The sequence below is a fragment of the Myiozetetes cayanensis genome, unplaced genomic scaffold (assembly GCF_022539395.1).
Source record: "Myiozetetes cayanensis isolate MyiCay16 unplaced genomic scaffold, myiCay2020 scf28, whole genome shotgun sequence".
Taxonomy (NCBI): domain Eukaryota; kingdom Metazoa; phylum Chordata; class Aves; order Passeriformes; family Tyrannidae; genus Myiozetetes; species Myiozetetes cayanensis.
In genome coordinates this window covers 4,743,516-4,756,442 of record NW_026087499.1, presented here as the reverse complement: position 1 = coordinate 4,756,442, position 12,927 = coordinate 4,743,516, and the positions used below count along the sequence as shown (strand labels likewise).

Sequence of the window (12,927 nt, the reverse complement as noted above, 5' to 3'; positions counted from 1 at the left end):
TTCTTTCCTAAGCTCATTTAAAAGTTTCCAGTGCAAACTTGTTACAGGCATTAACTGCTGTTCAGTTTTTGTCAAAATCCACGTCACGTTGGTTTAGGAGGATTTCAGGATCTTTCTCTAATTTTGAGGGTCTTAAGGACATAATTCTTCTGCCTTCCCAGTTCCTTGTGTGTCGTAGAAGTTTTGCCAGGACTGAGGAATTAGTCAGAGGAGATGGGTAAATATTGACAGGTATAAAAGTGAGGTAAAGGCACTGAAGAGAAGGTGAGTCCATCAGTTTAACAAATGCAGTCACTCCATTCCTGTGGCATTTTTTCACTGTTCTCTCTTCCAATACAAAGCAGCAGCCTAACAGATTGAGACAGATTTGGCTTCTAATTAGAGATAGGTGAGGAAAAAGAAGGGCTCTTAGTACAAATGGCAAACTCTAACACATACTAAAACAACCCAGCAAGTGAAACAAGTACCACATCCCTTTGGATTCCAGACAGCACCTACGTGCACTCTGAAAGCTTCTGCTTGGGGAAACAATTATATTTACACATCCTGAATCTAAAAAAGGGATGTCATCTAGAATTCAGAATTACTCAGTCATCTTTGGTCACGACACTGCTTGTTTTGTGACTCTGGGAAAGGAGTAAAACATCCAAATGCAGCTTTTCATATAAGATTGAACGTAGAGTCTTTGCTGTCAGAGCTGGAAGTTAACCAGAAACCTGGGGCCTTTGAGCTTAGTCCATGGCAAAACTCCACTTACAAGGCAACATTATCAGACTTAAGAGCATATAGAAGGCCAGTGTGGAATCACAGAACCACTGGGACACGTTTCAAATGGAAAATGTGAACTCGAGGGAGGAATGAAATCAAGAAGCACAAAAATGGAGCTCTTGATTTATCCAAATCTGACAGCAGGACTTCACCTAACAAAAACCAGATCAGCCTGGCAAAAGGTTTTCCTATTTTTTTAAAGGAGGTTCAGTTTTATTCTGGGATCAGGATAGATTGTCCATGATCAAGAACCCTGCACTGATGTAAAAACTGCTGTTACTTGACACCATCATCACACAGACTTTCCATTGTGTCACTGCTCCTCTGTGCTCCCAGGTTTTCACACCCTGTACCAATGCACTGTATATATTTGGGTGTTTGTTTTTTTTTTTTAAGATGAAAACACAGAATTGTTAGCCCAAATGGCTTTCAGACATGCCTCGAGCATGGTTTTGATTTCCAGCTGGTTTTCCCCTTCAAAAGTTCTTGCAGTTTAGTGACTTTGTTTGCACCAACAGCCTCCCGAGGTTGGCAGGAACTTGGCTGCAAAGGCTCTGGGAACAAAGTCAGAGTTCTGCCAATAAAGAGAGGTGCAACATGAAGGTGTGTGTAGAGAGTGTATCGACTTGTTTTCGAGGTAAATGTTGCTTTTTCATTGCTGGTTTTTTCCTTCGAGGCAGGACAAGTCAGAAAAAGCCAGATTCTATGACTCTCCTTGAGAGTATGAGTAAATCTACACTAACTACAGTCCAAAAGCTATCCAAGTACAAACCTAGAAATTTAAACAGTCCAGTATCTTTTTACTCCCACTCCAAATTTGGTAGCAACTTTGTACATAGGTCAAAGTCATAATGAATAATAAAAAACCCACTTCCAACACATATTTGGATTATTATTATTCAAGCTGGAAACAGATACATGAAATCAATATTCACAAGATTATTCCGTTCCCACTGGCTTCAAAGGAACTGCAAATGTTTTATATTAATAATGAATTTTCTTTTAAATCCAAACAGGTTAACTGTGTAATACTGCTGAGTTTTCCACTTTAAATGTGTCTGTGGTCTCTTTATGCACAAAAGAGACTGAACTCGGGAATCCAAAAATCAAATGTACTTTGATGGAGTTCATATCCTTTCCTTTTCAACACTGCTCCTTATTTCCGCACCAGAAAGTTGTTATATTTGTTCCCAGTCCAGACACTGAGTCATTCCTGTTTAAACCAGACACTGGGCTCTCTGGGTAATTTCTCTCTCCCCTTCGGAGTTTTTGGACTGAGAGGAAAATTGTAATGCCAGGTGCCTCCCTAAGCTCCATTTCTAAAGGTATTACTGTAAAAACACACCGAGGTGCTAAATGCTGCCAAGGGCCACGGAAACTCTCTGAGCTCTGGTTATTTCAGAGGCAGCTCAGTTAGAGAATACTCACTGACTCAGACAGTATGGACAGACTCGGAGTTTTCAATTAGAAAGCTTCATCTTCTTGCTCCAAAAGCCTCTCTCCTGACACTTTGTCGTGATGCAGTGACACTCATTTGGATTATTTCATACCAGGTAACCTGGCAGTTAAAGGTAAGAGCTCTGCAAGTCTCTCTCTCTCTCAATTTTATTTCCTTGGTTTTTTTTCCTTAAAATGTTTGTGTAACTTAACAGAGCTGAAATTCCAGGATTCAGCTATTATTCATATTTTGTGTTAGAAAACCTTTTTGTGGCAAAGCTGTTGAACGTGGGGGGTACCAGAAACTCGGCCGTTCCTCTTTCTGCAAACAACCAAGCCCTGAACACTCTGTTCCCACACGGCCACTTTGAACAATGCCTGTTCCCAAAAGTACCTGTTTGATTCCAAAGCATAAAATTGAGTTTATTTTCAAAGGGATTCAGCTTCCAAACTCACCTCTATTGGTTGTGCAACATAACTTGTATAGATGCTTAGACTCACGCTCCCTTTGAGGTGGTTTTTTAGAACTACAGACATAAAGGTTGGAGAAAGTCTTTGAATTTGTCATTTTTTTTTCCTCAATTCCAATGTGTACCACTAGATGGCTTCCCAGGATAGTGCATCTGGACCCAGACCTGAGTGAACGTGTGGGATTGGATTCATTTTGGCACATTCCTAATGATATACGCAGATATAAACCCGAAGTTCCTTCCAGCTCAGCTCTGAAGACAGCCTTGTGAGGTTTGACATCCTTGAGAACATCCCCAAAGCTTTGCATTTTAGGTTATTTTATTTCTGACTGCCGCCACAGCTCCTGACTGGGCACGAGCAGCTCTCAGGTGAAACCTGCAGCTGGAGCCCCCTCAGAAAAGCTTAATCTGTACAGCTGAAAACTTAATTTACCTGCCTAATGCCTGACAGTGCAAACAGCCAGGCTGGGGGGCCCAACTGCAACACACTCTGCCCTTTCTCCTGTTAAAGAGCTGTGGAAACCTCCTGGTGTTGCAATTGTGCCCTCATCATTGCACAAAAAAAGTCTTGGAAAGGGAGAGAGAACACTGTTTGTTGTGAGAAGTGAGTGTCCCTCTGTCACTACTGAACCGCCAGCTTTCAGCAATGCAAACACCTTCCAGCGTGGAAAATCCACGAGGTGTCATGTTGGCCATGAAAACACTGGTCCAGTGGTACTAGATGGTGACTATCAGCCTAGGCTGGGCTCAGCCTGCCAATCTAGGGCTGAAAGTAGCCTTTCCCTCCATGCCAGCTTATTTTAGGCAAGTAGCTCCCTGCCAGAGATGGTTCCTGTGAACTCAGCCTTAACCCTGACTGTTCTTGGACCTGCTTTTCCCTGGGCTCGGGTCAGACCACGGCACCTTCTTTCTGGGTGGGGGAGAAGGCAGGGGCTGCCCGGCTTGGTGACGGAGCACTTTGGTTCCAGCAGGCAGCCCAAGGTGGCACCAGCTCAGAGTGGCACGGAGAGAGCCCAGGGCAGCCTGGAGGGAGCCCAGCAGGGCACGCAGCGAGCCCAGCAGGGCATAAGCCCAGTAGGGCATGATCCCAGTAGGATGTGCAGTGACACACAGGACACGCAGCCAGCCCAAGTGTGCCACGAGCCCAGCGTGGCAATGCAGAGAGGCAAACACAGCACCAGCCCCGAGCGCGTTCAGCAAAGCCCCAGCATGGCATGAGCCCAGCGTGACAAGAGCCCAGCGTGGCCTGCAGATGGCCCAGCGTGGCGATGAGCCCAGCGTGGCGATGAGCCCCGCCGTGCCCCCAGCTGGCCCAGCGTGGCCCGAGCCCCCCCGGTGCCCGCAGGTCGCCCCCGGTGCCCGCAGGTCGCCCCCGGCCGGTCCGAGCTCCGCGGGCAGCCCCGTCCGAGCCGCGCTCGGGGCCGCGGAGGGCGCAGCCGGCGCGGGGGAGGGCAGAGCAGCGGCCACTCCCAGGAACAGTAGTGAAATCTCCCCGACACTTTGACTGTCAATCAGGCTTAATGGGGTATAAAACCTCCCCAGCGCCGCGGCCGTGATCGGCAGAGAGAGCAATAGGGAGAAATGAGTAAGAGCCGGAGCTGAAGTAGTGCAGTGCACGGCGTAATTCCTGCTCTGTGATCAAGGCGCTCCAAGTGGGGAAAAAAAAAAAAAAAAACCGGGAGAGGGGGCAGAGAGAGGCGGAGATCAGCTCAACCTTTGCAACCGGCTCAGGACAGAACGTCTATAGATATTTATAGATATAAAAACAAAAACAACAACCTCACCCTGAATAGAGCCTTTCTTAAAAAGAAGGTCCTGGCAATTCTGTCTTATTTAAGCAATTTCCTGAGTCTAAGAATAGAAATGAGCTGCCTGGAAGGCACTGCAGGCTGAAATTTGGAGACATAGGCTGCTTTATTTTATTTTTCCAAATATAAAAACCTTCCATTTGGATACTGGATTTTTATGTGGCTCTTTGCAGCGGAGGGATGTGTGGTTACTTTTAATTTTACTCTTTTTTTTCTCCTTCTCTTTTAATTATTAAAAAAGCCTTCCAGTTAAAACGCAAGGAAGCCGTTTTACCTGCATGTGACAATCCCAGAGGACACCGACCAAGAAACAGGGGAGTGACTTGGTCTTCTGCACTACTTTACTCCTACCCCCATTTTTTTTTAATTTTTTTTTTTTTTTAGGGGGAGAGAAGGATTTTTGCAGCCCAAGAACCTCTTGCCCCCAAGTTTTGGAAGGGGGGGGGTGTTGAAGACTTAGTCACCCACCTGGGGGTGCACGAAGGGCATCGCTTTTCTTTCTGTGCCAACTTGGTTTCGTGGAGGTCTGGAAGAGAATTTCGCCCGGGAGAAGAGGAGGATGATGATGTGGAAGTGGCTGGGCGCCCTGCTGCTCTTCCCGGTGCAGATGGTGTATCTGGTGGTGAAAGCTGCCCTGTGCCTGGTGCTGCCGCCCAAGCTGCGGGACCTGTCCCAGGAGAACGTGCTGGTCACCGGCGGGGGCCGCGGCATCGGTCGCCACCTGGCCCGGGAGTTCGCCAGGAGAGGAGCCAGGAAGGTGAGAGAGCATCGCCACGGAGGGGAGGGGGGAGCGCCCACCTGCTGCTCTGCCGGAGAGTCCCCCCACCCTCCCCTTTCCCTCCCCGCCAGGTGGGGTTGATGGGATCGCCTGGAAAAGCTGATGGAGAAGGGGCTCTCGTTCTGCAGAGCCCCGGCGTGCTGAGCCATCGCACTGGGGTGCGTTTCAGAAGTTGCCCACTCCTCCTTCCCCGCATCCTGCATTTCCCCGTCTCACCCAAGAAAACGTGACGGTGAGAAAGGGCCCCCTCGTGAAAAACCCCCAGGTTTTTGCCCCTGCCCAGGTTTCCTGTGGCAGGGAGAGGAGAGCCAGGTGACTCCCATGTGTGGAGCCAGTGCTGGGATCACGGGCAGAGAGGCTGAGCCCACCCTGAGCCCTCCCGAGGCACAGCGACTGCCACTCCCACGCGTGTCACCCCAGAGGAGGGGGCAGATGGCTCTGGGAGAGCGGGGGCAACAGTTCCCTGTCACCCCGATGGGTTTCCGTCGACGGAATTAATTTCTTGTGCTTCCTGAAGCCCCTTGTATTTTGGTTTTGGGCAGCCCCGAGCTTCCCAAAGGGAAGATGAATGAGAACCCAGCAAGGACGGAAAGCACAGCTCGAGTGGGAGCTGTGAGGTTGTTTGCACGTTTCCTTTAGGAGAGAGGGAGAGAGGCTGAGACTGGTGTGTCTGCAGAGCAGCCCAGAAATGCCGGTGTAGCTGCTGTGTGCATTCTCCAGCTCAGGAACTGGTGGTTTACCTTGAAATGTTGTGTTTTCCCAAGCACAGGTATGTGCGTGTGTGTGACTCAGCCAGGGATACAGAAACACACAGCCCCGAAATGAGGCTCGGGATGGAAAGTTTCATCTCCCCCTTGATGGGTAATAAAGGGGAGGAATGGTGAAATTAGACAGCTGCACAAATACTTCTCTGTGTGAGAGGATGAATGAGAGTAAATAGAGGATAGAGAAGAGGAAAAATACAGAATGGGAGGATATTTAAAGAAAAAAAATTTGCATTTAGTTTGGGATAATGTTTTGTCACTTCCTTACACATGCATTACAGTTTTCCCTGTGTGGTACAGAGCTATTCTGGCATTCAGCTCCGAGGTGTAAAATATGTCAGCATTGAACTTTGATGTTTGTCTATGTTTGTGTTTAAACATCATGTTGAGATTTACACATTCTGGGAGTCAGAGCAAACAAGTTGACTGACCTTTGGACCCAAGCAATTTGCTGAAAGTGTATTTATATTATCTGTTGGAATACCACGCTTCATTATTTATTTATTTAGGGCGGCTGGTTGCTATGCTGAGCTCTGGCATTAAAGTGCCACCATTTCTACAGCTCTTTCAAGAGCTGCTTTGCTGCAGTCGAGCTGGGAGCTGAACAATGGCTGTTGGCCCTGAGGAACCAGGGGACAGGGGCCAAAAGGAGAGGGGGCTGTTTGAGAGAGAGAGCTGGGATGAAATCACTGTAAACAGGCACAGACTGTAGTTCATCTTGCATCTTATCTATAAAATCTCCACACATCTTAGAAGGAAAGAATAAATGAGAGTAATGGTTGGGAACCTTTGTAGTGGTCTCACATAATGTTGTGAAATGCTCTGTTTGCTCATTATGGGTTAGAACTTTGGAGGGGGGGGTGTTGCCTTTTGGGATGTTTTCATGTCTGTCATCAAGGTGTTTTGAGGTTTTGTATCGACTCAATCTGAGTTGGATTGTGCTTTGAGTTACATCATGGCCATGCAGTGAGCCAGTATGGCACTCAGCAAGTTCTGATCCCCCAGCAGTGCCACTGCAATTTTACCTACATGTGGTAGTTTCCATTCCCATTGCTCTGAGATTTCATTGCTTTCCCGCCTTCTGTGCCCAACCCTGACTTTGTGGATTTGATGCAGCCTCCATGGACTGAGCAAAACCTCTGCTTGGCACTGCTCTTCGACTTCACACTTTGCCTCAGACAATCAAAAAGACGTGAAAAAGACCTGAAGTGGCTACCAAGGCAGCTTTTGCTAAGGCTTGTGAAAATTAACTATTCTGGTTTTCTCTTCTCTTTTTACCCCATTAACTGTTTCACAATCACATGCAAAGCTTGAATTATCGATCACAATTAATAATTAGCCACAGACTCCGATGATGGGACGGTGTAGCTACAATATTCCGAGTGTGGAAAAAGCCATCCACCAAAGGCGTGACATTCCAGGGCCCGGCCCAGTGTCCCAAGGAGGTGGATGGCAGCAGGAACAGGCAGGTTCAGGTCCCAGCAGTGGGTGTGCAGCGTGTCCTGTCCAGGTCCCCCCCGGCGCCTGCGCACACAGACATAGTGGCGGGCTTTTGGAGGTAGGCGGCGATATATAACCATATTTTTGAGATTAGAATCTCCACAAAGATAGGTTAGTTGGGACTGTGAGCATATGAAACTTCCTCTGGTGATTAGACTGGATGGGATTTCGCCTGACACACTGTTTCAGAGGCTGGTTTTGTTAACTCACAGGCGAGATGTGCCTGAGCCGTTTTCACGCGAGGTGACAAATGTCGCGTCTCCCCAAGGTTACGAACGGTCACATCTGCAGCTCTTTGAGCGTAAAATTTGGTCTTGCTTTTAGAGCTACGAAGATGGCAAGGAATAAATCCCAGAAGGGTTTATGCAAGTGGAAATGCAGTGGCTTCTGCTTGATCCACGAGCATGGAGGCTGAAATTCTCAGTTAAGAGAATGGAATTCTCTTGGGGATGATCATTTAAATCCATCCAGATTCCCATTCTCCCATTTTTTTTACATCCATTGCTCTGCCGTTATCTGTCACATTTGAGGTATAAATGTCTAGGAGACATTTTCTTCTTGGGTGATGTTTCTTTTCCAGTGGTTGTTCATTGGCCTCTCTGAGATGGCCAAGAAGGGCGCAAAGCCGTGCCAGTTGTATTTGCAGCTTCACAATTTTCTGCTTTTTTCAGTTACGACTGCCAGTGATTTGTGGGCAACGAGGCACTTTAACCATTAGACCCATCCCTGCTCAGGTGTATCCCGAGAGGTCAGAGGATCCATTCTCCATCTGTAATTTCAAGTAGCTGTCAAGGACTACTTGGTCATGGGAGGCCTTGTGTATTGAAGTGCTTCCTGGAGCACTTCTGGAAAACGCCAAGAGCATGTAAATGAGCTGCGTGCAGAGCTGGAGTGCTTACAGATGATGCAGGACATGTTAGTGTTATTATGAGGGATGAACAGCACTGACTTTTCTCCGGAAATGCTCAAGTGTTGTAATTCAGCTTCCCAGAGATGTGTCCAGATTCGTAAGTGCCGGCTGAGGAGCTACTTCGCTGTGGCTGAACTGCTGGACAAATGAGCTTTTTCGGCTTCCAGTTCCTTCTTGGTTGCTTGCAAAATTCATAATCCTCGCCATGGTTGGCTTTAACTCTTGAGAATTTTGCCTGTACCCTAAAAGTGTTTGGGAGCAGAGCATCACCTCTGCCTCAGTCTCACACACTGGTAGCTGTCGATACTCTGTGGTGAGCCAAAATGGCAGAGAATGTCTGTTAATGAAACAGGAGAAGGAGAGATTTTTACGAGTTTATGATTTAATGCCTATGAAATAAAAATCCACTTCCAAGGCCTAATGGTGTTTTGCAAAGGCTGTACTGTATAATCCAGTTAATTTTGGGAAGACTGGCCCCTTTGAACAGTATTTCTTGTGTTGGAGAACAGCCCTCTGCAGATGTGAGCAGTCAGGGGGTGTGGGGGCTGAATGGGTTCATTCACTGGTGGGTGCAGTGGGAAACTGCTCCTGGTTTCCTCACAGCCATTTGCTTTTCATACAACATTTTCATTACAGTGCCTTTGCCAGGGAGTTGTCAGCCCTGGTTTTGATGGTCTCCAGTGCTGAAGTTTTGATTGATGTGTTTTTTTGTATGCCTTGCTCTTTTGTTAGGCACTACTTGAAAGCTTCTGCTTTGAACACTGATCAGAGATTGTTGTTGTTGTCTTGGTTTTATTTTCCTTATATCCCTCCTGAATTTGTTTAGGCTACAGAAATAACCAACAACCCTGAAATCTCAACTGCTCTTTCCGTCGTTATTTTCACAACATTTGGCAAAGGCAGACTTCATGTCTGCATTTTGGAAGATCCCTTTTTTCATTTGGGTGTGCTGTCCTCTGTCAGTTCAGTGACAATTGGGGTTGGTAAGAAGTTGGTGGAGGAAGGAGCACCAAGGAAGGGATGAGAGAGTTGTGCAAGCCCACCCTGCTCCTGAAACCTGGAGTTTCCCTCAGCTTTCCACCAACTCCACCAGAACTGAAAACCTCAGAGGAACTCCAGGTGCCTGAGAGCCTTGTATAACTGGAGGGGTTTAGCTGGGTGAGATTTGAGGCTGTTAATTGTGTTTAAGCCGAGAGGATTGCAGAGAGGTTACGTAAAAAATGGCATCAGGTCTTAGAATTTAGCCTTGTGTTCCCAGTAATGGAAAATCTGGCAAGTTTTGAGATGAGTTTTACAATGGCACGCTCCTCCCACACAAACTGCATCTGTAGGTCGATGAATTTTTCACTTTGGTCTTTATGAATCACGTTGATATGTTATTTAACAGAATAATCTGAGTTGGAAGGGGACCCACAAGGCCCATCAAGTCCAACTCTTAAGTGAATGGCCTGTATAGGATTGTCCTGGTTTGTAGGGATTAGTGTATACCTTCTAAAAGCTTCTTCCTAACACATACCACTGCTATATGATAAAAGATTAACTGCACTGTGACTAGAGCTGGAAATTAAATTCATACTGGTCTCCTGAAGTGAGGGCAAAATACCAACACTGCTGCTCTTTCAGAGCTGTGACCTTTTTTTGAGGAGTAGCACAACAGCTACGAGTATTTCACATGGATTCAGTAAAACTTCTTATTCCAAAATGTCCTTTAGAGTATTGGCCATTCTCAAATACTCACCTGTAGAAGACTCTCACTAATCTGTACTGGAGAGTAGCTCCTGGCTTAAGAAAAACCTGACATGAAATTGGGGGCACACAGGAAGGTGAGCGTGCCACGGAGCCCACCCGGATGGGCTGCAGCGTTCCCAACCTGAAACAAGTCCTGTGGCACGTACAAAGGAGTGGGGAAGGGATGAGAAAGCGTGAGATACCTGCAGCAACCTCAGCAAGCCCTTCTGCTCCTGTCAGGCTTCAAATCCACCGTGGCCGGGCCGGTCCCTGGGAAGACGTTTGTGCTCTGCAAGTAGGAACTGATTTCTGACACGTTCATTCCTTCCGAGCTCAGAACACGACTAGACCTGCTCTGGCCACCCCAGAGGAGATTAGTCCTGATAAAAAAGAAAAGAGCTGATTAAAAAAACTACACGACCTCAGAGCTGAAAGGACCCGTTTTCCCCCAGAATCTGATTAATCGCCATGTGCTTGTTTTTAACGGGCATTGTGACCTGACATAATGAAATCATCAAATTAGGTTTGTTAAAAAAAAAAAACAAAACACAGCTCTGATGCTGCCAGTGTGCTGCACAAAATACCCCAAGGTGGCCTGGTGACTAATTATTTTTAAAAGGCTCAGTGCAAAATTTTTATATATGTATATATTTAGACTTCAGAGCTAAGACAACTGGGTTGTCAAGTGAACATCTGTCCCCATCCTGAATGTTTTTCCTGCCCTGTGGAGGTCCCAGAATGAGGTACAGCCCATGTGTCTAATGGATTTCTCTGTAGGCATTTAGAAATGCACATAACTAACCATTTGGAAAAGGCAATCTGACATGTCTGAAAGTGAAAAAGAATAATGTAATCTAAAAGGAAAGTTCACTTTTCCTGTGATGCAGATATTTTAGCATAATGAGAATATTTACCCACAGTGCAAATACCAGGTGATTAATCTCTCCTGTTGTGTGTGTGTGGTTGGAAAGCAACCACCATAGGAACACAGCAGTTTCAGGCACATGTTAAATGATGGTTACTTTAATCTTACTTAAATTTAAGCACTTAATCTTACGGGGAACTATTAGAGCATGTCACAACTTATCAGCAACCAGAAGTACGTGAGAAGAATTGGGGAGTGAATGTTTTTCCATGTCACGCAGAATAATATATTAATTTGAAACTTTTGGTAAGCTCTTGAGAGCACAGCTTTGACTGGGTGGGTTTATGGTCTCCAGAAAGGCTTTATTTCTCCAAAGATTATATCCTGACGGCAGCTTTATTTAATGGCTTCCTCTTGGCAGCTGCCTTCCTTGTTGATTGAATTTAAGGATGGGCAGAAGAACCCTTGTTTGGAGTCCCAGGCTGAGATGGCACTAAGCCTGTGCTGTGTGCTGGTGCCAAGGCCAGCAGTTGGAATAACATGCTGAGTAAGTGTCTCTGGCTGGCAAACACAGCCAGGATTTATCAGCTCTCAGATCTTTGGTGTCTGTGAAGCAGCGCTGGGGCTGGAGCTGGTTTAGTTTATAATCTGGAACATATACCTGCCTTTTGTTACTGGGGATGTTGTAAGGAGAATAAATAATGTTAACAAGACGTGGGGCTTGCGGAGTTACAGGCTTGTCATCTCCCATCGAGATGCGGTGATGTCATGAGAAAATATTGTCCCTGTGAGACCGTGCTGTGTTGGCACAGCAAAAGCCAGCACTGCTAAAAATGCTGAAGGTCTGGCATCAAGGCAGTTAAATGAGGCTTCCCACAAAACACAAGGACTGTGCCAATGCTGTAAAAAAAAAAAAGTCTTGAAGTTTTAAAGATGAGGTTATGTATTAATGTTGTTGCAGTGCCTCAGAAACCCACTCACGCACCAGAAATTGTTTAGCAGGAAGATGCTAAATGTGCTCTATGAGGACAACAGCAGGAGATGATGCAGCCTCAGGGCTGGCAGGGATAAAATAAATAAATGTGACAGTGGAGATAAAAACCTAAAGGCCACACTGAGCACCAACACAGAACTCAGTACTGATGGTGACTGTAAAGCAGGGACTGCAGCACCACTCCTTGAGCCAGTGGAAAGGTTTTGGGAAGGCATTCCAGCAGTGGAAGTTTTAAGGTGTGGTTTGAAAAGCAACAGAAAAGAGCTTTGGGGAACTTTTACATGCAGATGGTGTGGTAGAAAACAGATAGGTTGTTTTAAAAATTAATGCTGGGAGGTGAAGGCTGCAGTGGAAGATCTGATGGTAAATGAAAGGTGATGGGTAACGTGGGGATGGTGGCCTTGGAAGTGAATACAGAGGCTCAGTGGCCTTGAAAGTGAATAGAGCCTGTATTATTTACAGCTCTGGAAGGCTGGAGGAGGAGGCAGTGACATCCAAAGTGAGAGCTGACCTGGTCAAAGCAGGAGATGGGGCGTTCAACCTTGAGCAGGGCGGTTGGACCAGGGGACATTCAGAGGTCCAGACCCTCACCCAGTCTCTGATTCTGTGATTCTCAGTCTTCTCTGTACCAAAGAAAGGAAAAAGGCTGCTTTTCTGAACTTGAGGGCTGACAGGAAGCTTTGGGTCTATGATGTTTCACGTTATTATCTGAAGTGATTCATCCCTATTTTATTTGCGTCGTTTCATCACTTGCAGTCACTTATAAAAGTGCTGCTCTGTATTTCTGTTGCATTTATGTCACGGCTCTGGCACAGGGTAGGAAAAAGTTGTCTCAGATTTGTAGAACTGTTTCCATCTGAAGCACTGCAGGTAGTTTTTACTGCATTATAACATGCTGTGTTGAC

General features: G+C 46.4%; 1 protein-coding gene across 2 annotated transcripts in view; it reads left to right on the top strand.

Annotated features, from left to right (window-relative positions):
• The first annotated feature begins 4,243 nt into the window (after positions 1 to 4,243).
• Positions 4,244 to 12,927, top strand: part of DHRS3 (dehydrogenase/reductase 3) — a 28,584-nt gene continuing 19,900 nt past the window's right edge. The window contains exons 1-2 of one of the 2 annotated variants that reach the window (XM_050322284.1): positions 4,244 to 4,487; positions 4,868 to 5,240. In XM_050322284.1, the coding sequence (XP_050178241.1) occupies positions 5,043 to 5,240 (198 nt within the window). In that variant the 5' untranslated portion in view covers positions 4,244 to 4,487; positions 4,868 to 5,042. Of the gene's footprint in view, positions 4,488 to 4,867; positions 5,241 to 5,780; positions 6,031 to 12,927 lie in introns of those variants that run through there. The other variant, XM_050322285.1, reaches the window with a different exon arrangement.